This window comes from Centroberyx gerrardi, chromosome 9, assembly GCF_048128805.1.
Source record: "Centroberyx gerrardi isolate f3 chromosome 9, fCenGer3.hap1.cur.20231027, whole genome shotgun sequence".
NCBI lineage: Eukaryota > Metazoa > Chordata > Actinopteri > Beryciformes > Berycidae > Centroberyx > Centroberyx gerrardi.
Window position 1 is genome coordinate 20,337,667 of NC_136005.1, and position 27,666 is coordinate 20,365,332.

General features: G+C 40.4%; 2 protein-coding genes across 5 annotated transcripts; one reads left to right on the forward strand and one right to left on the reverse strand.

Annotated features, from left to right (window-relative positions):
- Window positions 1–5,163: 5,163 nt before the first annotated feature.
- On the reverse strand, window positions 5,164–9,242 carry gpx7 (glutathione peroxidase 7). Its single transcript, XM_071904193.2, has 3 exons — window positions 9,040–9,242; window positions 6,066–6,327; window positions 5,164–5,603 (listed from the first exon to the last, which is right to left on the reverse strand). Exons 1-3 carry the CDS (start codon window positions 9,169–9,171, stop codon window positions 5,440–5,442), a joined length of 558 nt encoding a protein of 185 aa, XP_071760294.1. The 5' UTR covers window positions 9,172–9,242; the 3' UTR covers window positions 5,164–5,439.
- A 3,054-nt stretch (window positions 9,243–12,296) lies between these two features.
- tut4 (terminal uridylyl transferase 4) lies at window positions 12,297–26,951 on the forward strand. 4 transcript variants are annotated; one of them, XM_071904191.2, is made up of 30 exons: window positions 12,297–12,405; window positions 13,035–13,594; window positions 13,752–13,903; window positions 14,097–14,213; window positions 14,343–14,520; window positions 14,797–14,885; window positions 15,426–15,477; window positions 15,854–15,923; window positions 16,532–16,658; window positions 17,316–17,435; window positions 18,629–18,823; window positions 19,050–19,224; window positions 19,320–19,876; window positions 20,135–20,285; window positions 20,812–20,898; window positions 21,002–21,105; window positions 21,215–21,272; window positions 21,380–21,483; window positions 21,607–21,696; window positions 21,804–21,917; window positions 22,047–22,124; window positions 22,342–22,519; window positions 22,641–22,688; window positions 24,014–24,096; window positions 24,232–24,347; window positions 24,494–24,648; window positions 24,933–25,030; window positions 25,193–25,760; window positions 26,106–26,300; window positions 26,425–26,951. In XM_071904191.2, the coding sequence occupies exons 2-30, from the start codon at window positions 13,117–13,119 to the stop codon at window positions 26,511–26,513; spliced, it is 4,626 nt and encodes a 1,541-aa protein (XP_071760292.2). In that variant the 5' UTR covers window positions 12,297–12,405; window positions 13,035–13,116; the 3' UTR covers window positions 26,514–26,951. The 4 variants fall into 4 exon arrangements, with proteins under 4 accessions (XP_071760292.2, XP_071760293.2, XP_078141702.1 ...); XM_071904192.2 differs by having other exon boundaries at window positions 26,106–26,276; XM_078285576.1 differs by having other exon boundaries at window positions 25,193–25,751.
- The last annotated feature ends 715 nt before the right edge of the window (window positions 26,952–27,666 follow it).

A 27,666-nucleotide genomic window follows, 5' to 3' on the forward strand; every position in this document is an offset into this window, starting at 1 on the left:
CTTTCAGAATTTATCCACTGAGAAGCAAACGTGTTATGTTCTCTATTACTGAATGTAACCAATTAGGTGACAGCAAAGACTCAGAAGTTCCATTATTAAACCTAAGAGACGGAGTGAGTCAGACAAATGACATATTTCACAATGGACTGTCTGGCTACTGTAGACTGTAAACTCTTGGCTCAGTGAGTTCACCCTATTCACACACAGACCTGTATTTTCAACTTTCTAGAATTCGATTTTACAACCTGTGTTTGTTCTGGTTGGTACTCATTTAACCCGCAGCTTCCAAATTGATTGTGCTGTCACAGTGCTGTTGAGATGATCGAGACAATGGCAAGAGGAGCTGAGTAATAGCTGTTTGTGTGTGAACATTTCTTAAAAGGTTAATCTTTCTTGAAGCATAATTCATATATCCACATTAAGTATGAACAATGACATAAATCCTTCCCAAAGCTAAAAACAAGAGATCCAAGACTCTAATTTTTGCATTAACCAAGAGACAAAGCTTAAATGTGTTTGAATCAATGAGAAGCTGACTTTGTGGACACTGAATGTAACCTGGAAGATTTCCCAAGGTTATGTGCAGAATTTCTGGTTCAAACTTGTTGGCACTTTTATGAAATAAACTTCATTAGAGATAAAAGCTCAAACAAACATTCTATATTCTAATTTATTGATGAAACACATATGCATGCCTTCACTGTTGTCCACTTTTTAAAGTGTGAAAGCCAGTGGAGAGTTGTGGATGAGATACAATCTGGATGCATTCCATACCTCTTAGCTATCAAACTAATGCTGATGCTTTGGGACAATTTGTGTGTGCTGCTATGACAGTACAATATAAAGAAGAAACAATTGCTTAGCATATTGTTGTGGTAGCAGTGAATGCTGATATTGGTGCTATGCATTCTCAGTTCAATTTAACACATCACAGATTACACATTAATAGAATGCATGAGGCTAATGGTAGTGTAAAACCACTGCCAATCCAGAGAGTGGATTGTGTGAAAGAGCCTTATATCTCCAAAACGTCAGTCAGCTTATTGTTAATGGAGCAGCTACAGAACCAGACCTGTCTCTGGATGACATCACAGATTAAAAGAGTGCCGTTCAGGACATTCTTTTTCTCCGTTCCATCTTTTATACATAGGTTGAGGGTGGCATGGGTGTAAAAATGCATCCACATCTTAGAGAAATATTGTAAACTTGTGCTGATGTAACAGATGGTGATGACATGTATGATGATGGTGATAATGTCTTATTAACTTGAAAGGTGAGACAGGAATTATTCCATCATGTGTCTGTGCTGCATTTATTCGCTGTTATTATTGCAGTGGGTGTTGCAGCTTATTCTTTGCCAAATGTTAGGTGGAATTGAAGAGGTTCTGTTAATTATGCACAACAAAATCTGTATCCCTGAAACAACTGGTTGACAGCCCATTCTTGTCCTTTCTGACAGCTGAAAAGAAAGGTAAATTTGCCAGATTGTATTGTCGATGTGATCCATTTTCAGTGTCAGATTTTTTTTTACAGCTTTTAGGTAACAGGGCAGTGTTAAGATTTAAAAACATCACCTTGAACTTTTTCAGTTATCATTGTCTTAGAGCGATGTAGATAGAAACCTTTTACCATAATCTCATTATAAGTTTCCAATTTACATAAATCGGGGGGAAAAAATGCTGCATTAACCAGCAGAGTTGAGGTGGGTTGGATCGTTGAACTGTAATATTTGTATTGGATATGATTTTGAGCAAAAGTCTCAACAATGTACATGACCGTGGCCAATTGATTCAAGTTCTTGCTTTATTGAGACTTTCAACAGAGAGAGTGGGTTACAATAGAATGAGAAGTTAGGAGAGAAAATTCTTGCTTCATTCTACAGGGTCACAAATGGCTCGAAAAGAAGTAAACAGCTACACCATTACTGGGAACTACTGATTACTTAGAAAAACAGAAAAAACTCTAGGATGAACTGAGTGACTTGTCTGTCTGTCTATCTGTTATCTGTCTGAGGAACCTACTGTAACTCTTTAAGATGTGCTTTAAGATAGAGTTCATATTAATACCACTCATGTGTTATGCGAAGACAAGTATGTTGACATAGAAATATTTGCTAATGAATGCATTAATTACCTTAATTAGTGGCCTCATTAACATAACTATGTTTAGTATATCATGGTAATTATGGCGGGACATTAGGCAGCTAAAGTGCCTCTTGTTTATCTGATAAATGCAAATTTTCCTAGGTTATGAAAGCTAGAACTAATAACCCTGTGTGTTGTGTCATCTTTGATGCTACCCTTACCTTTGATGTTCAGGTGAAGAGAGTTGTGCAGTTTCATTCAATTAAGAGACGTTTTTATTGTTCAGCAATCTGGAGAAAGTTTTTTATGCTTTGATTCACTCTCTTGACAACTGCAACTCTCTTTTAACCCCTTATGAGCCTGAGTACAACCTTAGATACCCAAGCAGGGGCCGTCCGCTTATTCCTAAATCTAGACTTTAGACTAAAGGGGGCTGTGTCTTCTTTTAAGTCACTTAAGACCTATTTCTACAGATGTGCTTTTATGTAACGATGTTACGAAGGTGATTATTATTATTACCATCTATTTTGAATCATGAAATTGTACATACATTTTGCTATTTTGTTTAGAGAAGATGGATATTTTAACCATATTAATTCACCATTCTTGATTTAATCCTTTATTTAAATCAGCTTAGTATGGCGATTTTGTGATCATAATGCATGACGCTTCATAGTTTGTAGATAGATTGTAGAATAGATAAGACCAAACAACTCACACATCATCTACAACTGCAATAATGAAGACCTAGCAGTTGCAGACAAGCCTGTATTTTGGTCCTGTTTCTAGAAGCAAATTCAAAGCAAGACAGTGAAACACTGAGTTCCTTAAACATGCCACAATCTGAATACACCTGCTGGCAGCCATGAAGTGATGTCACAGTAGGTGTGCTACATTTAGAACATGTATATTATGTTAGACAATGATACTATACAAAGTTAGAATTCTGCCTCTATCACAGGCTCAACAGGCTTTGGGCTGAGCCTGGACAAAATGCAGGCAGTAGCAGATTGTGGGGTGACCTAACTGAACCCCATCTTAAACAACACCTCCCGCCCCACTATGTTGAACTGATGGAGCTACAATGCCTTCAGAAATTCTTCAACCCCCTTGACTTTTTCTTGGATTTTGTAGTGTTGCAGGTTGAATACAAAATTGATTAAACTGTTTTTTTTTTTTTTGGTCAATTTATACAAAACAATCTATACAAAATACATCATAGTGACAAATTGAAAACATGTTTTTAGGAGTTTTTTTTGCAAATGTATTGGAAATTAAATGTAGAAATGTATCATTTAAATAAGTATCCAACCCTCCTGGTCAATACTTTGTAGAAGCAGTATTTTGTAGAAGTTTGTTAGTGACTGGATTTGGGGTTTTTCTCCTATTTCCATGAGTGGCTTCCTTCTGGCCACTCTACCATACATTCCCAGTTTGTGAAGTGCTGCACTGACTGTCTTTTTGGCAACATCTCCCATCGCAGCCAAGGACCTGTAGTTCTGTCAGAGTGCTCCTTGGGTTCACCCCCTTGACCAAGGTCCTTCTTGCCCGGTTGCTAAAATGCTTTTCCTAATGATGGAGCCTTCTGTGCTCTTGTGAACTCCCAATACTTCAGAAATTGTACCCTTGCCCAGATCTACGCCTCCTCACAATTCTGTCTCTGAATTCTATGGACAATTCCTTGGACTTGATGGTCTCTGCTCTGCCATGTAAATTTACATGTCACCTATAAAATGTAAATAAAAAATCCACTCTGACATTAGAGGTGACAAAAATTCTTAATTTAATCAATGCAAACATGCAGAAAAGGTCAATGGGGTTGAATACTTTCTGAAGGTATTGTAGATAGCATCTTCAGCCTCTGCTCATCCCCCCAAGGTGCAGCTCAGAAACCTTTAGGCACTCATTTGTGTCAGCAGCCATCAGACCGTACAATTCTTCTTGCCCCAGCCTCAGCTAACTAGGAGGGTGCTGAAGCAGGGCAGCTGCACTGCACTGTCTGTGCAAACTGCACTGCTTTTTGTCACTCCTATGTTCTTGGATTAATCTATACATCAGCATGGACTTTCAATAAATAGTACGTAATAATAATAATACATATTTCTGGACAAATATCTGTGTGTGTCTGCTACATCTGATGTAAATATGTCCTGATAATGTGAGTAGACAACAACACAGCTGCTACCGTTAGGGTCAAACAGAGTGTGACAGTGGAACGAGCGGGATACCTATGGAAGAGCTGTTCTGATTGTATGATTGGTTGGGAGTAGATGTCATGGAAATGCATGTCTGATGATAAAAAAAAAGGTGTTGGCATTGATGATAGCAATCACATAATGTAGGTTTGCTTCACCCCGTAGAAGAAATAGAAGAAAACAAGCCTATTTGATACAGATTGGCTGTAATCAACAGCAGAACGCAGTTGGAGGAGTGTTTAACTTGGGGAAAATCACTTGCTAAAACTTCTCCCGACAGGTGGTTCTTGGATTCCATGTTCCCAGAGTAACTGTATGTGTGTGTGTGTGTGTGTGTTTGTGTGATTAAGGGAGAGGGCAATCAACTTTTTCTCTTGCATTTGCAAAGACCAAACATGTTTTAGCCTAATCCTGCGCGTCCCGCCCACTTTTCAGATTTTGTCGAGCGATTCAGAGACTAATGGATAATAATGAATGATGGACTGGTAATGAAATGGCCATTCAGTCTGAATATCAGGCTACCTATTTAACCTTAACTCCCACAACCAGGTCATACTGACCCAAACATTATCCAGGCATGCTGTGGGTACTCGCCTCTGATCAAATATACGTATTTTTTTTTTTTCATTTTTACATGTTCATTACACTAATTGAGGCAAGCAGAAAAGTTATCATTCTGAAAGAAATATATTTAATATCAAATGGGTCATTTTGACCTGCAACATAACAGAAGGGTTAACTCAACAGCAAGGCATTCTCATCACAGTTATGGTTTATTCCAAAAATAAACTGAATGAATAAAAAACAAACACACATAAGCCACATGACTAACAAACAGGCAGAAAGGAGACCTTTGACCTTACATTGTGGCTAACAACAGTGCCTGTGATAAAACTGGACATCTCATCTAACAACATAGTGGTGTTTTCTGCTTTGTGATTTTTTAAATCAGTGCTTTCAAAAGGCAGTTCGATTTTGCTTTCATCATGTGACTTACATAAGTTTAATGTTTTCTTCTTACACAAGCAGATTGTACTGTAGAAAGAATACATAATCTGTTGTGTTACTGAATCCTAATTTATCCATAGGGTACATATGGTAATGAATTTCAATCACATAGAGCACTGTGTAGCGCAGGTACTAGTATGTTGAAGTCCAGGTTAAAGCTCCTCTTTCTTCTTTAAGATTATTTTCCGTACCATGTCAGCTACTTTGGGTTTGATTTCTTTGACAGAAACACTTGGTCCCCATGCATCAACTACTTTTCCATTTACATCAATAAGATACTTCCAGAAATTCCAGTCAGGCTCCTTTGCAGATGACTCTGTAAAGAATAAAAAACAAGACATCTTATGAAGTACAAATGCCTAGAGGTATACTGTACGCTTAACAACCTTGCAGTTTTGAAACATTCTTCCGAACAACTACCATCACTCAATCTGATTTCAGCCATTCAACAAAGTCAGATATGCACTCAGTGTGACCTATATATCATCCATTCTAAATATTACCATTTTTATTTTATTCACATAATCTATATTCCCTGAATAGCTTACGTATACAATTTTGCTTATAATAATGCAATCCTCAAGGTCTTCTCCACTGAGGGTTTGAAACCTCACCGGTTGCCTGTCAAGCTCTTTCCTTAAGGAGAAACCTTGCAAGTCATTCCCAAAAGAAACGAAACACTCATCGGCATGCATAAACACACACACACGCACTTATGGTTGGAGGCATACATTTATTTATGAGGCCACAAAGGTCAAAGCTCTGCAACACAACTCACCAGCGAGGTACTTGTAGGCATTGTTGGCTCCAGTGCCGACCACGGCGATTTTACTGAACAGGGGGAAGGAGACTCCATAGACTCTGCGCACAAAATTGTCAATCTCTTTGTCGCTGCCAGGCTCTTGCTGGCCGAACTGGTTGCAGGGGAAGGCCAGCACGTTAAAGTGGTAGGGCCCATAGTCCCGCTGGAGCTGCTGCAGGTCTGTGTAGTGTTCCTCAGTGAAGCCACACTCACTGGCCACATTCACCACCAAGGACACCTGAAATCACAGGAACACACTGTAAACACTAAAGCAAACCTAAAATAAAGGGCATAAATTATGATGCAGTCCTGACACTGTTACAAATCAATCAAAAGTAACTCTGAGACCGGCAACAGCTCATCACATTCAACATAGCCTGTTTGAGAGAAGAGGGCATGCTCTGTGCACACCATTCATTAGTTTTGTTAAAGATAATATTTGCGGTGAGTAGCAGGCATTTCAGGGACGATCATGTGTGAAATGAAAGACTGAATGGTTTGATGGAAACATTCAACCAGTGAACAATGTAGGGGGGATCTTGAGCTGGTGCCTTACTGATCATCTGTCGCCTTGTTTAGACTCAAAGGATTCATTCAACCTTCAAACCAAGCAATCAATACACTGGAGGACAAAAAGAAACCACACTGTGATGATGATTTGATTGAATAGTAAGCCAAAACATTATGCTTTAATAATAATAATTATTATTATAAGTAGCAAAAGTAGCTAAAATGTTAAATGTAAACAGAAAAATAATCCTACAAAGTGCTGTTTAATAGTCTTAAGCATGAAAAGGAGTGATGGTCACAAAGGTCCGCAGCTGTTTGTTTTCTTCCTTTTACTGATGCTGCTAGAAATTACAGCTGAAGTCAAATTGCAAATTTGACTATAATATCACAGCAATTAAATCTGGAAAAGAAAATACCAAATTATACCTGCTCAAGCTTTCTCTCATATGAAATAGATCAATCTCAATCATAAGGTGTATCAAACAGAATGTATTTGTAGCAGCTCCAAAGAGCCCAGTAATAATGATTCTGTGTGCATTTTAAATATTTTGTTTTTATTCTAGCATTAAATCATAACAAATTCATTAATGCTTTTGTAATACACACCCCATCCAAAAAATAATGTGCTGAGGTTTAAAAATCCTTCTATTGTACATGATCCCCTTCAGTCATGTTTTCTGTAAAATAATGTTTTAATGGTTGTACTAAAAGGTATTATGACTATTTTTGTAATGTAGAGCATACATTTTTTTTGAATTAAATGTGCTTTTGTGTGTCTGTTGTTTTGTCTGTTTTGTCAATTTGCCTAATAAACACAAACTGTTATGCTAGGACGAGGCTAATAAAATGAAAAAAATAAAAGAAAAAAATTATATAAATCACAGAATGGCATTTGTTAATTCCTTTTCCAACAGTCACTACTCTACTATTCTGTATGTTATCATTTGAAAAACACTGCTGATAGTCTACTGCTGAATGAACCCAAAGTGGTTCAATCTGTCCGTTACACTGTTGTTTGACTTAATTTATTAATGAGCATCCATGAACATGTAGGCCTAATTAATTTGCCATTAAAAGGGATCTTGAAGGTACAAATAGCACCATACATGCACACATGCAATACTAGCAAAACACACCCCAAACTTTTTCAACCTTCCAAATTCTGCAAGGAATTAACAGCATTCAGTTGGTTCCTGGTAGAGTTCAACTGTCCAGAGCTTTCACAGAACCACTAATTACACACTGACTGAAAGACTTGTGAAGCCAAGACTGTAGTTACTGTGACACATCACAGTAACTACAGTCTTGGTTTCACAAGCATTCAATAAGATGTGTTTGATGTGAAAATATAGACAACAAATGGATTTTTAAAAATGACTTCAAACATACTGACTCATACCTTTCTTTTGAAACAGAGATTATGTATGTATCTAAACAATCCCTTGTTTTTTTGTTTACCTTTTGATCTTAAGTGTTAGTGGAGAGATCAAAGGTGGACCTGTTCAGGTAAAGGGCAAAGAAATAGTTGAATATGGGAGAGTGGGTTAATACATTTGTTAATCCAGCTTTCTGCTACAGCTCACAGACAAAGAGGGAGAGCAACAGTCATGCGTGTGCAAAGGAAGAAAGAGTGGCTGCAAAAGTAAGTACATGCATTGTTTGAGTTTATTCCCCCCCCCCCAATCAAACTTTTGGTGATCCCATTATCCAGTGTTGACATCTAGTGTCATGATGAAGTAATCACAAGTGGTGCATCTCAGAAAAGAAAAGTCACATAGATTATAAAGACCAAACAGAAACAAAATACCTAGAATACTTATTATTAACATTATTGACAACAACATCAACAATAAGAATATTTATAAAAATAAAACTTATATTGATAATAATAATAATCACAATAATAGTATTAATACTAATAATCATAACAACACTTGCCTTAACAATACAAGCCTACAAAAGTGAGTCTAAATTAATCTCTGACAAGCCTATGTAGAAATTTACCTGCAAACAAAGATAATTTATGGTCAAACCAATCAAATAACAGATATGCTGATAGAAGGCTGGCTGTTCCAGGTTATGTATGTGTCTATTACCAGAACAAGACTAAATATGATGCCAAATCCCACATAATGGTCCACTAAACCATACCTTGGTTTGAATGAAAATCTAGGAAGCTCCTGGGGCTATAGGCCTCTTGCCACGTAGGCTAGCATGGGCTACATGATGGACAGCTAGAGCAGGCTCCAGTCAAACTGCTCCACATCATCAACTTCTACAAACAAAGTGTTATTTCATAGAAAAAAACAAAAACCAAATATCCCCATCCAATAGACATGCATGGACCGGGTTGACATGCAAAGGGAGGCTGCATGCAAATACTCCGGTCCATCGCTGGTGTAAACTGTAAATATGTTATAACCGGCTGCTCCAGACTTACCGAGCCCCGGTATTTCTCCAGGGACACTAATCTCCCTCTGCTGTTAACTACTTTGAAAGTATAGAAATCTTTCTGTTTGCTCTCGATGAGACTGAATAGAGTGATAAACACCGCGAGCGCCCCGAGCAGCATTGTTCAAGTAAAACAGCCAACGCAACTTGGGCAAACTTCTTCCAACTTCAGCGGTTCCTCGTCCCGGCTGTCCGTCACTAGGCTGCGTATGATGCGTCAAGCTAGCGAGAATAACAAAATAAGACTTCCGGGACGGTCATAGTTTTCAAAATAAAATGAAATAAAACAAAGGCGTTGCAACGTTTTGCGAGCAATTGGTATCAAAATGAAAATGAAGAATGATGAATGAATGAAAAAGTTGAAGGATTAATATATATGTTTTAAATGAAAATATAATCGTTTCTTCCCCAAAAAGTCCTTTTCACAGCATATATTCACAGCTATGCAAGATAGGCCTAGTAAAGCTACGTTTTGCTCCATATTTAATTTAAGAATGATTCCACTCAGTATTTTTCATACAATAGCCTATTTGTTGCTCTGCACACCCTAATACAATTATATATATTTTATTTTATTTGCAAAAATCATACATTTACGCTTTTATTTTGAAGGCAAAAATCGCCAAACCCCGGTATTACTCTGCCTATATCTGGCTGGTTTGACGCAGCTGATGTGTAGCGCGCTGGGTGGGTGGAGTTTGTTTGCCCTACTAAAATGATTTCAGATGGAGAACAAGCGCATCCCGACTCAGCTCATTAGGCTTCTGAGGCATTCATGGCCTACTTTTCTAGAGGAAAATAGATGAATAGATGCCAAAAATACAGAATGAAACCTGAACTTCTAGGCTATTTTTAATTCTATCTTAGGCTTGTTTGTACATGAGCAGTTTTCACAAACGTCTTACTTGTGTAGGTATCACATTTATTGTATTCACAGAGTAGGCCTAATTTCACAGATGAGATGGGACACAGGCTATTTGATTATTTCAGTGTTGCAAGGCTTAGTTCAAGTGTGATGTAGCCTATAGGTGCCCTTTTGTCTGGGGAGGTTGTGAGGAACAATGTCAGTAGCCCAGGTCATATGGAAAATGTGTTTGTAAATGTGTGCAAAGGATCCAGATCTGATAAATGAAAAGATTTAAAAAAGGCTTTCATGAAGCCTAGAGACAGAGCAAAAAGACTTGGCTCGAGATCAATTTATTTTAAATTATCAATCTCATGCAAGAGTTCACAATTTTGATGGAATCCCATTTCGGATGACGAATTTCTTTAACAAAAACACCCAATTAAAAGTGGTATTTTAGGTTGCATTTGATAGTCCAACCATGCCAACTTGCTCACTGAACTGGAGCTTTGCGCTCGTTTCCAGCTCCGCAAGAGGCCGGCTGATCCTGATCCTTGGAGCGCCTCGAAGTCCCTCTTTAAGTATCCTGCTTCCACCCCATTAGGCTATACATAGCCTACTGTGAAACTATGACTTTAGGAACATGATGAGTCAAGTTTTTAGTATAGATCTAAGACGTTATGGTTACGGCTGGCCCCCAAAGTCACATATGGACATAAAAACACAACAAACAAACAAAAATCCATTTGCTACACTTTATTTGGCCCTAAATTCCTCTAAACCCAGTACTGCACCATCACACTGCATGTAATGCACCATCTAGTGGGCAAAAATAAAAGTGCTCTTCCTGAGTGGTAGATCTTCAAGTGCTGTCGGAAATACCTAAATTATGAGTTGAGAGCACATGAGCAACCCAAGAAAATGGTAAAAACAACTAGGAAAGTCGGTATTTTCTATGATGGATGGAAGCCGTGCCAAAAATTATTAGTAAATGTTATGTATTTTAATATTATTCAGTATTGATTCATTGTTTTATTGTTATTAATTCTATGTAAATAATGTGTATTATTGTATGTTTTTGTTTTCACTCGTTTGACTTTGACTTTTCACACATTAATAAATGAATTATTAAAAACAAAAAATAATTACCTAGCCTAATTAAAACATCAATTACATGCCACCAATAATCTACTTTTGTTACAGCATCTATTCCTTATTTCTGAACAGTCACTTAAAGGCATTAGAAGTTGTATAGAGGTCTTTCAGGTGACATCTACACCCTCTGCCAGTGTATTGGACAGTTCTTGGACACATTATTTGTACTTCGGTCATTACCTCAAATATGTCCAGGGCACAAGAACAGAAGGATGAGGAAGACCTTACTTTCCCAACACAGCAGAAACCCATCACCCTTCTCACCCAGTCATCTCTTCTTTGAGAGACTCCCCTCTGGCAAGAGACTGCGGTCTATCAAGACCAGAACCTCACAACACCACAACAGTTTCTTCCCCATGGCAGTGGAGCTTACAAACAATCCCCGTCTTTCACTGACTCTGGACTGAATCTCTGAGCACAATTCCATACAAATTGTATATATGTAAATACATAGTCGTATCTATCGTATTTGTGTATAGTGACACTATTTATTCATGTTTGGTACTTTGGTCAGACACTAAATGCAACTTACTACTGAGCCCTTGTACAAAGCCCCTCGATAACCCACTTAGACACCACACTTATTGTATATAGTACTGTATATATTTTCAGGAATCTCTTCTTTCTTTCTACTTTGTCTCTGACGTTTGATATTTAAATTCAATTTGTAAAGCTTTATTGCTGCTTGTTTGTCTGTCTAAATTCTTGCAAAATACTGCACCAACCTCACCAAGTGAAATTCCTAGTATGTGAAAATGTACCTGGCAAAAATAAATCTGATTCTTATTCTGTCTGTAATGACAAAGGCTCATTGCTCATTGGCCAGTTGGACTAAATTCTAATCTAATTCTGCTCCAAAGTAAATGGTTATTATGGAAACAGAAAATAGTAAATATCATTAACATTAATTATGGAATCAGAAATGCAGAAAAGAGAGATTTCTTGGACATATTACATTATCACAAACAAAATACCAACAAATACTAACAAACAAAGCTAGATACTCTAGCCTGAGCCAAAATGTTGGTTCAGGTATCTTCATTGCGTTATCGACGAATGGCCAGCAGCAGCAGGATGCATTAATTGTACAATGGACCTCCAAGATGGTCCCAGCCCTGATGCAGCTGCTCAGGACAACATACCTGATTAGGGAGTTTACGAGGAGCACGTGAAGGCAGCATTTGACACGCCCCTTTACATCATCACTGGCACTCCCACAATGCAGTGGGGGAATGTATTAACATGGCGTCAATGGTAGCTGTTTTGACCAGGGCCGTGGGATTTGAAAAACAATATGCCTAACAGGAATATGGAGATAGCGAAACAATAATTTGAAATATAATTTTGATTTTAAAAGTAAGTTAATATGTGTTCCTCCTTGTTGTAATTGTCGAAATCAGCTTTTTTGCTGTCTTTAATAGCTTGCTGTTTTGTGGTAACTGTGCCAGTATTATTTATCTCACGGTAGCTAGCTAGATAACTCGGTACAGTAGCTAGCTAATGGAGACAGCTAATAGCAAACTAAGCTAAGCAAACAGACCCCAGGAAGTAAATGTGCAACTTTGCTAGAACGCAGGAAATTAATTTTCATTATACTGTTGATTTTTGTCGATAAACCGACGACAATATCTGATGTTTATCTGCGAGTGGCACTGTGCGTAATCGCCTCTTTTCGTTTCTGTTTTGGAAGTTAAGCTAGCTACCAGCAGCATCACTGTACAGTGTACATCACTGTCTGGCTGGACTCTGATTATATGTGGTGTGTTTGTGAGTTTGGGGGTTCAGCTAACGGCTCTGTTACTCTAACTATCTCGTTAACATTTATAATGACTTACAGTACAGGATACAATAAGCATATGCATGGATTTGGTCATTCAGCTTGACATTATTTGATAAAAACAAGATGAAAAAGACCAGCACAATATTTCATTTTGTAATCTGGCCAGTTAAGTTAATGTAAATGACATGTCTGTCTGTCTTTCTAGATTTCATTTTTCTTGTCTCCCTGGTCATCCTCAACGTGGTGTTGTTGACTCCACCAGGGACACGAGCAGGAGGACGGGAGGCATGGATGAGTCCACAAGCCCAATAAAAACAGTCAAACCATCTCGCAACGAGGCAAGAGGAGCCAGAGCTTTGCCCACCAAGCCAAATAAAGAGGCTCCAGCACAGAGAGAGGGCATCAAGTCTGCCGGCCGCAATAAGGAAAGCCTTACTACTACAAAGGATGACCATAATATAGGCAGCCAGGGAAGTCGTGGGCCAGGCAAGACCTCCACAGATAGCCCCCAGGACAAGGGGAGAGGAAAGCCCCGCAGGCTGACTGGGAGAACCAGCTCTGGGGAGAGAGGCAAAGGAAAAGTGGCAGGCCCACAGCAGCAGTTGGCAGCGCAGGCTCCTGACTCCAGGGCTTCTCTATCTGCAGGCAGGAGCCCCTCAGGAAGCAGAGAGACCAGTTCTGCTGCAGTGCCTAGTACACCTGAGAAAGGCCGCACAGAGCAGACCAAGGCCACCAAGGCCACTCTAGTGAAGGACAAGTCCCACGGTGGGTTTAGTTACAAGATTTATTTTTATTAACTATAGCTAGGGCTGTAGCCTGTAATATCTTATCTTTTCATGACAAATAGGTCTGTGTATAAATATTGCCTTAGATGACCAAACACATCTCTGGAACATTGATTTGTCTGGTTTGTTGTGTGCAGGGGCGAAGGCTATGGCATTGATGAGTCAGTCTGTTGAAGAGGGCGCAGAGGTGGGGGCCGTCCGGGAGGAAGGGACGTTGACAGAGCAACAACTGGGCCTCCGGCAGGCAGAGGAGCGCCTCTACAGAGACTACATCCACCGACTGGTGAAAGTACGGAGACAATCCCTTCAGAATAGACATGAATGGAGGGGAGGAGTTGGTGTTTTTCAAATGAGTTTCTCTCTGATGTCTTTAGGTTACTGTCATTTGCATATCTATTTAGTAAAGGGTGGCCACTCGTGAAGGATTAGACAGTGGTACAGGATTTGAATTGATTGCTTTTGCCTCTCTTTTGTTTTCACAGCAGTCCCCTGAGTACCCAAACTTTCAGTACTTATGCAAGCTCTGTTCCGTGCACATTGAGAACATCCAGGGAGCACACAAACACATCAAGGAAAAGAGACACAAGAAGAACATAATGGTAAGTTTGTGTTTTCACTCATCCCAGGACTTGTGCTCGTGGTTTTCTTTTTTTCTTTTTTAGGAAAAGGGAAAGATCAAAAGTAATGGCTTTTGAATTTAGCATTTTACACTGGTTCTGCTATGTCAGGAGAAACAGGAGGAGAATGAGCTGCGTGCCCTGCCGCCCCCCTCCCCTGCCCAGCTGAGGGCAGTGGACGCATCTGTCCTGGACACAGCCAAGCAACAAGGGATCTCAGAAGAGGACTTCCAGGTTCGGCAGGCAGTGGTCACCAGGATGGAGCAGACCATCCAGCAGCACCTCTCAGGTAGTCCTCCATGACGCCACTCACCCTGGTCCATGGTTTTATTCAACAAATACTGTGGAAGAGGAGAGTTGCTTTCAGAACAGTTTGTTTTTCAAGTCCTATGGAAGTCTGGATTGTTATGTGGGCCCAGGCCTCGATGATCTGCAGTGTCTAGCTTTCACCGGTTTTTACAAACTAAAATGGACACCTAGTCACAAGTCTATAATCCTGATAGTTTTGGGAGTTACAGAAAGATATAGTGTATATTTGTCCAATAACAGTTGTTTGGTTTTCCAGCTTGTTCCCTCCGTCTTTATGGATCATGTCTTACCCGATTTGCCTTCAAGACAAGTGATATCAACATTGATGTCACCTACCCTTCCTCAGTAAGTCTGCTTGTTTACACAGTCACAAAATAGTGGTGTATGTGGACTGATGCATTCATATTCATTGTTTTCTCCATCCTAACTGTAAATATCCAGAACATCATTTAAGGGTGCTATGTGTAGCATTTTTAAACACCAATATATCATTGTCAAAATAACTGTGATACATTGGTATAATTCCCTTGAACAAATAAACCATGGTGAAGACAATTGGTAGCCTTTATATGACGCCAGTGATATTGTTAGTGCTAGTATTTGTCAAAATTAAGACCACATTTTCCATAAACCCTGTTGCTTTCTTTCACTTGCTCCATTTGCACTGGAAGAGCAGCATCCCTCTTCCTGTTTTGTGCTGTAAAACAATCTCCTCAATTATACTAGTGTCTCAAATTGAATGTTGTAATTATTTATTGATTGATGATTTATGTTAAATGTTAAACATAGTTTTATGCAAAGGACATTGGGGAAAAGGGCGGAATCAGCCGTGATGTTTGGTGGTGTTGATGTTCTCATTTTCTCTTGCTACTTTTGTCTGTTCAGATGACGCAACCAGACGTGTTGATTCAAGTGCTGGAAATTCTAAAGAACAGCCGTAAGTCTTGCCTATTACATTTCAAACTTTCCATGAGTTGAGACACGTTCAAGTGGCCTTAAGTTGTATAAACCCTTTGTCTTGATTGTCCGTAATTGTTGTATTTGCCTTGTTAATGCATTTGTCTGAAAGCATTTGCAAATTAGACTTTTCAGAACATTTTCAGAATGCTTAGAAATGTCATATTTGTTAGATGCTTTGGTATGGAATTTCAGTAGATATTACATTTATCCAAAAATACATTACACCCAAGGGGTTTGGATACATGTTACCCTGTGTAGGTCCAGTATTTAAGTGAAACTGCCCTATTAAATTAATTTCTGTTTGTGCAACTTATTTAAGGTCATTTACTGGATTCTTCAATCTTTTTCCCTAGCTGAATTTTCTGAGGTTGAGTCAGACTTTCATGCCAAAGTTCCTGTTGTGTTCTGTCGGGATATCAGCAGGTTAGTGTCGGCCTGAACACCTCAATGCAATGTTTTTTTTTATGATTATGACAGTCTATCGTCATTGCTGTTTCATTTATATGCCATACATGTCTAGAATGTATGTTTTTGTGTGTGTGTGTTTTTTAAATTTTTTTTATAATTGCTTTCCTGCCTACATCACCGATCAGAAGAGGGAATTCTTATGATGTAGAGCTATCCTACAACGGATTGTGCCATCCTAGTCAACATGGAGTCAGCTGAGTTAGATTATCTCCTTTTACAGTGTGCTTATGTGGACTGAACATTCTTATAGTGCATATCAACTCTTAGTTAATTGATTTTTCATCCCATCGGTTCCAGTACTAGTTTGCAGTCATGCACCAACTTTGGTTCTCCAACAAAATAGCCTCAAATGAAGTAGAAAGACAGTACACAGTAGAGATATAGGTGGAACATTATAAATTTGCCTATGATGGTGATTTTCTTGGGAATAGATAGGGATAACTGTTTATATGCAGCCCTACACAGTGGCATTAATGCAAGACAGCAGCTAGCATGATTACGTTTTTTTTTTTCAAGTGATTCAGTGTCGTGTTCATGTGCCCAACGCTTCTGTTTCTGTGCAGTGGGCTGATGTGCAAGGTTAGTGCAGGCAATGATGTTGCCTGTCTCACCACCAATCACCTGGCTGCCCTGGCTAAACTGGAGCCCAGATTGGTTCCCCTGGTCCTGGCCTTCCGCTACTGGGCAAGGGTAAGACTGCTGCTGAAACTGATACCTTAGCTCAAAGAAGAGAGGATAGAGAGCGCTTCTATTGAGTTTGGTGTGTGAAGGAATGTGCTGAAGGTGCTCTTTGGTTTGGGGTTGTTGCTTATTGAAAAAGTTCCAAGGCACTCTTCAGGTAAAAACTTTAAAAGCCTTAATTTCATGGCTAATTCAAAAGAACATATTGGAAACACCTCCGAATGGTGTTTTGGCCGTGTTGTGGCCTTCATCAGGGAGTAGCACACCACACTGCATGAAGAACAAGATGGTGGATGCGGGTAGGTCCATTTCAAATGTAGGACAACAACATGCATTAGAGTTGTTTTTAATATGTTCTTTTGAACTAGCCATGAAATGAAAGCTTTTTAAAATTTTGCCTGAATAGTTGCCTGAACTTTTTTTTTTTTTTTTAATAAAGCATCTACATTTCTTCAAAGACATATGTATTGAAAACACTGCAAATAGAAAAAAAAAATCATGCTATAAATGTGTATTTCCACATAATAAAGAGTTCATGAATAGACTATAATGTGTGAGGATTTGGTAATTTAACTAATTAATTTGAGTTATACTATTTTATTTTGATTAAGACTAAAAAGCAAACTAACAAACAGCAAATGTTTTCTTGCATGTTTATCCCTGTAGTTGTGCCACATCGACTGCCAGGCAGAGGGTGGCATCCCCTCCTACTCCTTCGCCCTCATGGTCATCTTCTTCCTGCAGCAGAGGAAAGAGCCCATCCTCCCAGTCTACCTGGGCCGCTGGGTAAGTGAATTCTCATGTCCCGCCACCATGATACGTGGTATGTGGGACATTGTGTTGTCATGGTGGCGTCTGTGTCTGTCTTTCTGTGTGTGTAGGCACATTCTTGTGAACACTCAAGAACAATACATGATAGAAACTTCATACTTACACCACAGATTCCCCCTATAGAGCAGATGATTTGATTACATTTTGGAGCACCTCGCTGCATACATTTGCATATTAATGAGGAAAAACTTGAAACTACTCCATAATGCTTTAAGAGTTCTTATTAATGCCACCCATGTATTATGTAAAGACAAGTATGTTGACATAGAAATATATATAATGTCATAGTTTATAATGCATTGGTGTCATTAGCATAACTGGCTATGTTTAATTGTTTCATGCATCATGGTGATTATGGCGAGACATTAGGCAGCTCCTCTTGTTCAAAATGGTCTTACCAGTATGAACATGGAACCAGTCACATATAACAGCAACATATTTAGATTTATGTTTACTTGATCATTACATAGGCTGCACCCAGTAGTCGTGGTAGTCATGCACTCATGACTACCACTGCCATAGTCATAGTGTTGGCCATGTATTCAACTTAGCTAAACGTTATTCTGACATTGTTTATAGTTAATGCTAGCCAAATTCTGACTTCAGCTAGTTTCCAGATCTGAATTACTTTAACAATGTTTTTAAAAGGTCTTTTCAATATGTCTACAAGTTAGCAAATAAGAGATTTGGTTATTTTGATACGGCAGGTAACCTTGGTTGAACAAGGACAATTATTTTGGGGAATCTCATTGGATTCAGTTGCTGCTGAGCAGGAAGAGCACTGCTCAAACTGTCAAATATGCTGCAGTGTTTCAAATGAATTCTATGTCATAGTTGTGTTTCATTAGGTTACACACATCTATTGTACATAGATGGCTATGCACCTACACTACAGGTTATAGCCTGTCTGCCGTGACTGAGATGCAGAGTGTAATTGGCTTTAAAAAACAAATATATTTGCACAAATTAGACAGCCACCTATTGATACTGGCATGGCCAGCCCAGAAGCTTATCTGCATTTCTGTTCTGACCAATCAGAAATTGGCACCAGTTCTCAATCTATTGATCCCCAACTCTAATTGTAGCTTGTTTGCTTAGCCTCAGTTTTCCTCTCTGTTGTATCTGACTTCTTTTTTTGCTTCTTTCAGATTGAAGGCTTTGATGTGAAACATGTGGATGAGTATCATTTGACTGGAATCAAGTTGGACATATTTGTCAGATGGGAACACAGACCTCCCAGCTCCACAGAGGGACGAGGGGACAACAGAGGCGAGGCCAGGGGAGAAGGCAAGCCCAAGCCAGAGCAGAAGAAACCTGATGACAGTCAGTATGGAGAGGGCTTGGTGAGTAGTACAGATGAAACTTAAGGTTTTGAAACTTAAGGTGCTCCAACTTGGAACAAAATATTTATACTCACACAAATGTTAATGTGACATGTTATATCTTTGAGTCTTCAGTTTATATCAAATCACATGACTGCAGATGGCCTGGTTTTGTCTCCTGCCTTTCAATTAAACAAATTAATTAGGCCTGTATCACCTAATATTCTCCTGTTGCTTTTCCCTGAAGACCCGCTTGACCCTGGACCTCGGTAAAGGTGTGTCCCTGGGCCAGTTGTGGTTGGAGCTGTTGCGTTTTTACACACTGGAGTTTGCCCTGGAAGAATACATCATCAGCATCCGCCTGAGGGAGCTCCTCTCTAGGGAAGTGAAGAACTGGCCTCGCCGCAGGCTTGCCATTGAGGGTAAGAGACCATTCTACAAGCCGGCTGGTCTTATAGGTCTGAATAGATACCAGAAAGTCACTGTGGGTGTTTTTTTCTCCCTTTTTTTTTTTTAGATCCTTTTGCCCTGAAGAGGAATGTTGCACGAAGCTTGAACAGCCAAATGGTGTTCGAGTACATCCAGGAGCGCTTCCGTACGGCATACAAGTACTTTGCTTGCCCTCAGAGCAGGGGCACCGGGGGGCGCCAGAGAGGCAAGAAGGCTGGCAAACAAGACATGAAGTTGGAAGGAGTAGAGAAGAAGGAGGCTGTATTTGTAAACACAGAAGAGGATGATGGGAAAGGTGGAAAAAGTCAGAGCGCTGGAAGAGGGCACCAGGAGGTGAAGGAGGATGAAGAGCACGAGAGTGACGAAGAGGATACTTCAGATCCGTCCAGAAAGAAGGGTGAGAAGACATTGGATGCCACCCTCATGGACATGGTTCTCAGTGAGGGGAACAGACCCACCGAAAGGCCCACAAACGCTCTCTTTTCCCCCAATGGCCTGCTGGACAGTGACAAAGAGGGGGAGGAGGAGGAGGAAGAGGAAAACAGTGTTTCAGAGACGGAGGGGCTTGTTACACCAGAGGATCTGCACTATATATTTGATAGGATGATTTTCACCGGTGGCAAGGTAATTCAAATAAACAACATTCACCTTTTTGTCATTTCAGAAAATCAATAACATGATAGGATCAAGAATTATATCAGCCTGGACATTTTCACAATTTTTGAATTGAATCCTGAAATAAATCTTAAAGATTTTACTCCGACAATGGTAAAATTACTTTAGATTCTTTTTTTTTTTGTAACAATATTTAATTCTTATTTATATGATTATCGTGCAATTGCTTCTTTGAATTTCTTTGGTCTTTGAATTTCTTCTCTCCAGCCTCCAACCGTTGTGTGCAGCATCTGCAAAAGAGATGGTCACCTTAAGGATGAGTGTCCCGAAGACTTCAAGAAGATAGAGCTCAAGCCTCTGCCCCCTATGACTGAACACTTCCGGGACATCCTCGACGGGCTTTGCAGACTCTGCTATCGTACGTATTCATCGGTGCAGTTCAAATATTTATTTAATTGTGGTCTTTTCCAGGGGCTAATTGCACAAAGATTTTTGGTTTGAGATTCTTCGGTAAGAGATTTTATGACTTCAGTGTAAAACACTCAAACAATTTATTGGACAGATGGTTTTATATCTGTTCTTCACATCGAATACTTACATATTGGCATTGGATAATATTCCCTACCAATACGAGATTGATGATTGGCCATTATCAAATGCAATGGTCCAGTCTGATTTTGTGAAGCAGAAACAATGAACTGTTGGCATAATCTGTTGGCTAGCAATTAGTGTCTTGTGTTGCATGTAATCTGAATCCATGACAATTTATTATTATTATTGCAGGATCATGTTTATCCAAGGAAGCATTTTGACAAAAAAAAAAACAACCTCAGAAACATGCTGCATATTAATAAATCAGTATTATAAAGATAACACCCAAATTTAGTGATAAATATCGGATCAATTCCTGTTGGAGATGTTCCTAATATCTGTTGTGTTTGTAGATGAACTGTCCCCTTCTCTGCTTGAGCAGCAGAAGAGAGAGCAGATCCTTGGTAGCCTGGAGAGGTTCATACGAAAGGAGTACAATGGTGTGTATGAAGCTTAAGCCAGTGATATAGCACATGCAATCCACATTTGGATAGAAAACAGAATATAAAAAGTAACGCCTTGTTTGTGTGTCTGGACCCACAGACAAAGCTCAGCTGTGCTTGTTTGGCTCTTCGAAGAACGGCTTTGGTTTCCGTGACAGCGACCTGGACATCTGCATGACTCTGGAGGGTCACGAGACTGCAGAGGTAGGTGGACTAAGCACGCTGCCATTTGATGTGATTTTGACACTTCCTCAGTGGGATTAGAGATCTGTCAGTGTTCATTTTAATTTCTCATTTCTAATTGTCTAAACAGAAGCTAAACTGCAAAGAGATCATTGAAGGCCTTGCCAAAGTGCTAAAGAAGCATACAGGTAATTCAAGGTTTTACTCGTTATCTCGTGATAAGTCAAGAATATTTGTATGTATCAAGCATGGAATTCATGGCTGGTTGTGATTGCCCGTTTTCCCCCTGTCACAGGTTTGAAGAACATCTTGCCTATCACAACAGCTAAAGTGCCTATTGTGAAGTTTGAACACAGACAGAGTGGCTTGGAAGGAGACATCAGCCTCTATAACACCCTGGTGAGGGAGGCTTTTGTACCAGAACCTGCCTTCATTTTCTTTATTTATTTGTTTACTCTTTAAACAACTTAGTGGTGCACTAATTTGTTAAAAGTAATTAATCTTGATGGATCATCCCTGTAGGCTCAACATAACACCAGAATGCTGGCTACTTATGCAGCTATAGACCCGCGTGTGCAGTACCTGGGATACACGATGAAAGTCTTTGCAAAGGTGTGTAAATATTACAAACAGTTGTTAATTTTAATGGATTTCTTTTTTCTCTTCACGTTGCTGTGTTGCTGCTTGCTGTGTAACTAATTTGCCTTATGTGCCTACAGCGCTGCGACATTGGGGACGCATCCAGAGGAAGCCTCTCATCCTATGCTTATATTCTGATGGTGCTTTACTTCCTGCAGCAGAGGCAGCCCCCGGTCATCCCCGTCCTCCAGGAGGTACCTATCAGTGGTTGAAGACCGTACCCCTAAACACTGAGAACAAATGCGTCATACCTAAAATATGAAAATAGAAATAGATATTTTTCTCTGAGGGAAAACACTCAGCTCTGTGTGATGTCTTCTTAGATCTTTGATGGGAAGAACGTTCCACAGCGGATGGTGGATGGCTGGAATGCGTTCTTTTTCGATGATCTTGAGGACCTGGTGAGTTTATTGGAATTATTTTGCATACGATTTATCCAGCATGGGTGGACACACGCTGTCAAGATTTCTTAAATGCTAACTTACTTTGCTAGACAAGTTTTCACTATTGGGATGCCGTTTTGGGACAGCATTGCATTATTTGGGCTAAATCTGGTCCAAATGTTTCCGCTCCAAATCACCGTCTCCCTTGTTCATTCTGTTTCTCCTGTCTACACAGCGTCGACGTCTCCCAGAGCTGCAGCACAACAAGGAGTCAGTAGGAGAGCTATGGCTGGGCCTGCTGCGCTTTTACACCGAAGAGTTTGACTTCAAAGAGCACGTCATTAGCATCCGCCAAAGGAAACGCCTCACCACCTTTGAGAAACAGTGGACCAGCAAATGCATCGCTATTGAAGGTGTGCATGCAAGATTGCTCGGCCCCTCTCTGTTTACCTACTGCTTGTTGTTATGTTATGGCCAATGTCATCTATTCCTGTCACCCACTCACTTATTCACTCACTGTGTTCTCCTCCTCAGATCCCTTTGATTTGAACCACAATCTTGGTGCTGGAGTTTCTCGCAAAAGTAAGTGCTTTAGGGGGCGATCACACCGAGAAGCGTCGCTACAGGCGCAGCCGCGTCAAAAACGCCTAGGCAGAGCGCTGTCGGGCAAAACAGCTTGGTGCGCCTGTGGAGCAGGGCTGCGTGTGCGACCGGGTTAAAGACTGCTAATATCAGCTTTTCATCTGTGTTTGCCAGTGTCCCACCATTCCCACCACATCAAACCGCATCAAAACAGGAAGGAAAGCCTGCCTTCTGCTTGATTTGATTGGCTGCCTGGCCCAAATGTGACATTGACGAGCGGTGTGACTCCGCGCCTTGCTCTGAAAAGTTGAGAATATTTTAACTTTTATGCGCGCCTAAAAACTGCCAGAAAAACGCGACACGCGTCGCAAGAGAAGAGCGTACCATAGGAAAACAATGGTTTTGGTGGCGACGCGTTTCTAGCGACGCTTCTCGGTGTGATCGTCCCCTTAGACCAAAGTACTCAATTACAGTCAGATATATGCTCTTTGAACTCGCCAAGAGCGTAATTTAGAGATTTCTGGTATAAAATTATACAAAATGCATGTGATGCCATCAAAATTTGCCAGCATGGGTGTTGATCTTGTGATTTAGGTGTCGTCATTCCACGCACAAAGGGGTTTGGCTTGTTTGACAAGTTGGTGTTGGGTGGGTTACCGGTGTTGTCAAGTGAATTGAAAGTACTGTCTAAACTGGCAGTGGCAGTAGCCATATTGGTGCGAACCATAAACGTTACTATGGTTACAGATGTTATTTACAGCCATCGTAGATTGACTCCCTTTGCACATATATACACAGGGCAAGGCAAGTTTATTTATATAGCACATTTCATACACATTGGCAATTCAAAGTGCTTTACATAAGTAAGAGAAAAATAAAGACATAGGTAATAAAATATATAAAAAGTGAAAGTGCATTAAAGTCACGTTGAAAAAAGACATTTAAAAAGATTAAAAAAAAAGACAAAACAATACATATTCCAGTGCAGATAAGCATTGCCCTAAATTTTTTAAAAAGCCCTGGCAAACAGAAAAGTTTTAATGTGATGTGGTCTGGCAGCAGTAGTAATCACTCTGCTCTAATGTGTACCATACAATGGCATTCACATGAATTAATTCATTCTTAAATATAGTAGTCGCACCCAAAAGCTGAAATGTGTACGTGGCCATTCACACCAGGACCAACTTATTTGACTGTTATTTGTGGCTTATTTGACTGACTTTAAAATTCATGCTAGCCTTTTTATGATTTGAGGAAGTTCTCCATCTCAATGTTGAATCCCTGAAAACACCTCACTCTCTCACCCTCTGTTTTTCATCCCTTAGTGACAAACTTCATCATGAAGGCCTTTATAAACGGGAGAAAGTTGTTTGGTACTCCATTTTATCCCCAACCTGGCACGGAGGTGGTACGTCACTCATGGCTTAACTGCTGTGCATACACAAATGGGAATAAAGTTAAGATTTGAAAGGTGTCTGCTTTCTGTTCTGAGGAAACTATCTTCTTCTGAAATGTAATTTGTGTTCATTGTTTTCTACGGCAGGATTACTTTTTTGACTCCAAGGTGCTGACAGATGGGGAGCTGGCGCCCAACGACAGGTGCTGCAGGATCTGCGGCAAGATTGGACATTACATGAAGGACTGTCCCAAGAGACGCAGGTATATGGGCAACACTTGAATCTATTTGATTATTAGGAGAGTGTGTACATTTGCTTCATGTTTATGTGTATGTATGTGTGCGCACATTTACGTGTGTCAGATTTATTTAGCCCTTCTTTTTGTGTCATGTACTTTTTGCCTGCTAGGATGAAGAAGAAGGAAAATGACAAAGAGGAGGACATTAAGGAGGAGGAGCGGGAGCCAAGAGAAAGGCGCTGTTTCCAGTGTGGTGACATGGGTCATGTACGGAGGGACTGCCCCGAGTACCGCCATCTCAGACAGAGGACTACTGGAGTTCCAGGTATACTCAAAGACAAAACAGTTAGTCTGCCACATCTCTCACAGGTTAAGTTATACAGAAACTGACTTCTAGAGTTCTAGAGTGAAGCCTTTGCATTCAAGCAGACAAAATGTTAATTGTAAAATATCCAAACCACTAGTATTTCTGTTGTCTTCCTAACCCTTGTTGTTCACCTTAAGAAACATTCATTTAAAGGGGCTCTGTAAATCAAGGTCTACTTTACACTTACAAAGTAGGTCACAACTAATGTTCTGACCAGAATGCGGCTGCTTGTTTTCCCCTAGCTCCCCACATGGTGCGAACCATTGTGAGCTCCCAGTCCATCCCCATTCCCCAGGCAACTCCAGACCGTCCTGGAAGGACCAGACAACCTTCTGAATGTGTGAGTAGAACAGCTGGACATCAACCCTCTGTTGATGCTGCAAAAATATATACAAAACAGAATTTTGAAATCAAAATTTAGTAATGTTTACTCCAAATGTGGCTTTGTCCTATTATTGATTCTAATACTTTATTTGTGTCTCTTTTCTCTCTCTGTTCATAGTCGGATAGTCGCCAGACTCCGCCCTACTCTCCCCAGCCCACCCCATTCTCTCAGAGTTCCTCCCAGTCCTCCAGCTCCCCCCAATCTTCCCAGAGTAAGACCAGCTCCGCTGGTCCCCCTAAGCAGCCTGCTCATCCCCAGGTCCCCTTGTCTCTCTTTAGCTTCCCCACCTCCCACCCAGGCCAGTTCCACCCGGGGGCGCTCACTGCACTGGGGCTTCTTCCCTCCCACCAGCACCAGTCACACCAGTCCCAGGGGCAACCTCATCACGCAGTCCATCTCCCTTCCACCTCCTGGCCCATCCATGGACCGGTCCTCCCAACTTCCTCACCCACTGCCCCCTCCCCGCCTGGTCTAAAATTCCCCCTGCGTCCGGCCTCTGGGAATGGGAATCCCGCAGGCTCGGGGGGCAACCCCAGCCCCATGAATCTCAATGACCCCAGTATAATCTTTGCCCAGCCGGCGGGGAGGCAGATGGGCATGGGTGGGCCGGGACGGGACGGGCACTGGCACAACCACCTGGCACAACCAGGGTCACTTGTGGGCAATGGCACTGTAGGCAAGTCAGGTACTCACGGGGTGAACTTTGATGGCACTGTCTCTGTCTTTGATTCTGTCTATTACTTTGTGTCTTTCCTTTTCTGTTCTAAGCCTGCACCTGACGTTCAGCAGGCTGGTTCTCAAAATTGATCAAACTTGATAATTCTAGGCAGATTGTCTCTCAGTTTATGGTTGAATGATTTAACATGCACCAGTTGCTTGGGACATGGGTAATGGTTCATTACAACATTGGTGAAGGTATGCATTAGTTTTGTGTACACAAAAAGGAATAATACATATATAATGTGTTATTGTTAGATGATATTGTTATTGATTGATTGTTATTGAATGTTTCTTGATTTTGTCTCTACAGAGCCAGGCTACCCGGCCCAGTTTGGGGGTGTAACCCAAGGCTCTCGGACCTGGGAGCATAATAACACACCCCAGTACACTCTGTCGCCATCCTGGCCCTACCGCATGCCCCAGAACTTCATCCAGCAGGGCAATGGAGGCTTCCCACCCGGCAAGCCCTTCATGGCCCAAGGTGAGAGAGACAGGATCAGACAAGGCAAGCTCTTGTTTTCTTATTGCTAGTGCTAAATAATTTTAACTGAATCTGATGCCAAATAATCTCTCAAACTCTGCATGTCTATTGACTTTGAGTTTTTGTTTCTTTGTTTTTTTTCCATTAGGTTCTGTGGTGCACCCCAATCAGAATTTCCCAATGGTACCCCATGTCCGGCACCATGTAAATCTGAATTTCATCCAGCAGAAGAAGTGAACTTGCATCTCCATTTGATTAGGCTTATGGTCAGTACCATGACAAAGCAAAATAATGTAATCTTAACTTTGCATCATTTGGTCACAAGGATTTTTAAAATGAATTTTATCATTTTTGTACAGTTTTTATGTTTTTTTGTCTCATTACATTGATTTGTGATACAAATGTCAAATATTTTAATACCCCCATTTTTGAGGGGGTCCAAAAAGTGTTTTTATTTTATGTGTAAAGTAAGGAGGAAAAATGTAAACCTTTATTTTTATTAGCTGTATTCATACTTTGCTTGCCACAAGACGAAGGCTTTGAATAGACATTTGTTTTAAAAACAACCTAACATGTCACCCCTAAGTATGTAGTGCCAAAAACAGGGATAGCAAGAAGAAAAAAAAAAAAAAAAAAGGGAAAAAACATAAACCCTAAAAAAAAAAATAAAGAAAAAGCAAACAAATTTGTTGTGTGTCTATGTTTTGGTTGACAGCTTGTGTACATTTAAGGGCAGCACTGCATGACCCTGAAATATAACAGGTATTACCCCACAACATAATCCCTTATGGTTATGTGTATAGTATGGCCTGTAGTGGCGGCAGCCTGCATTCTTGGCCTCAGTTGAACTCAAATCAACATCAGCTCCCAACTGTTCTATCTGCATTTCTTGGTTGCCCATTAGATTTACAGCTACCTTTCCATATGCGATAAGCTAAACTTCCCCTTAGACCTCGAGCCTTTGCCTCGGGTTGGAAACCTGCTCATAAAATGTTGAAGGAGACCTTCAGGTTTATTAACGAGGTGATTATGGTCTTTCACATTGAAGTATAGAACGGTTTATACCTGCTGATATATACGCAATTACAGTTTTAATACTCTGCTTTATAAGAATGTCCACATTGCTTTCGGCTTTGCCCTGAAGAGGCTCTCCTCTCATGCCCCGTGTTCTCTCTTTAAAGTGACTGACAGACAACCCACCTTCCATGTTTTTGTTTTGTCTGTGCAATACTGTTTGACTGCCATGGCTATGAGCTTGGTTCTGACCATGGATGTTTTAATTCTCCATATCCAATGAAAGGCTACAACTACAAGACAATCTCCCATGTCAAGTCAAATCAAAGTAGCTACTCCATAGAATTGGAAAGGGGCAGTTTTCGTACCTGTGTTG

Bases quoted from the DNA above. Each gene is read 5' to 3' on its own strand.
- gpx7 (XM_071904193.2), bottom strand. From the start codon at position 9,171: ATGCTGCTCGGGGCGCTCGCGGTGTTTATCACTCTATTCAGTCTCATC. The intron at 6,328-9,039 runs GTAAGTCTGGAG...CTGTGATTTCAG, and splicing joins TGGAGAAATACCGGGGCTCG to GTGTCCTTGGTGGTGAATGT. The intron at 5,604-6,065 runs GTGAGTTGTGTT...TATTCTTTACAG, and splicing joins TGCCTACAAGTACCTCGCTG to AGTCATCTGCAAAGGAGCCT.
- tut4 (XM_071904191.2), top strand. From the start codon at position 13,117: ATGGATGAGTCCACAAGCCCAATAAAAACAGTCAAACCATCTCGCAAC. The intron at 14,521-14,796 runs GTAGTCCTCCAT...TTGGTTTTCCAG, and splicing joins CATCCAGCAGCACCTCTCAG to CTTGTTCCCTCCGTCTTTAT. The intron at 24,348-24,493 runs GTATATGGGCAA...TTTGCCTGCTAG, and splicing joins GACTGTCCCAAGAGACGCAG to GATGAAGAAGAAGGAAAATG.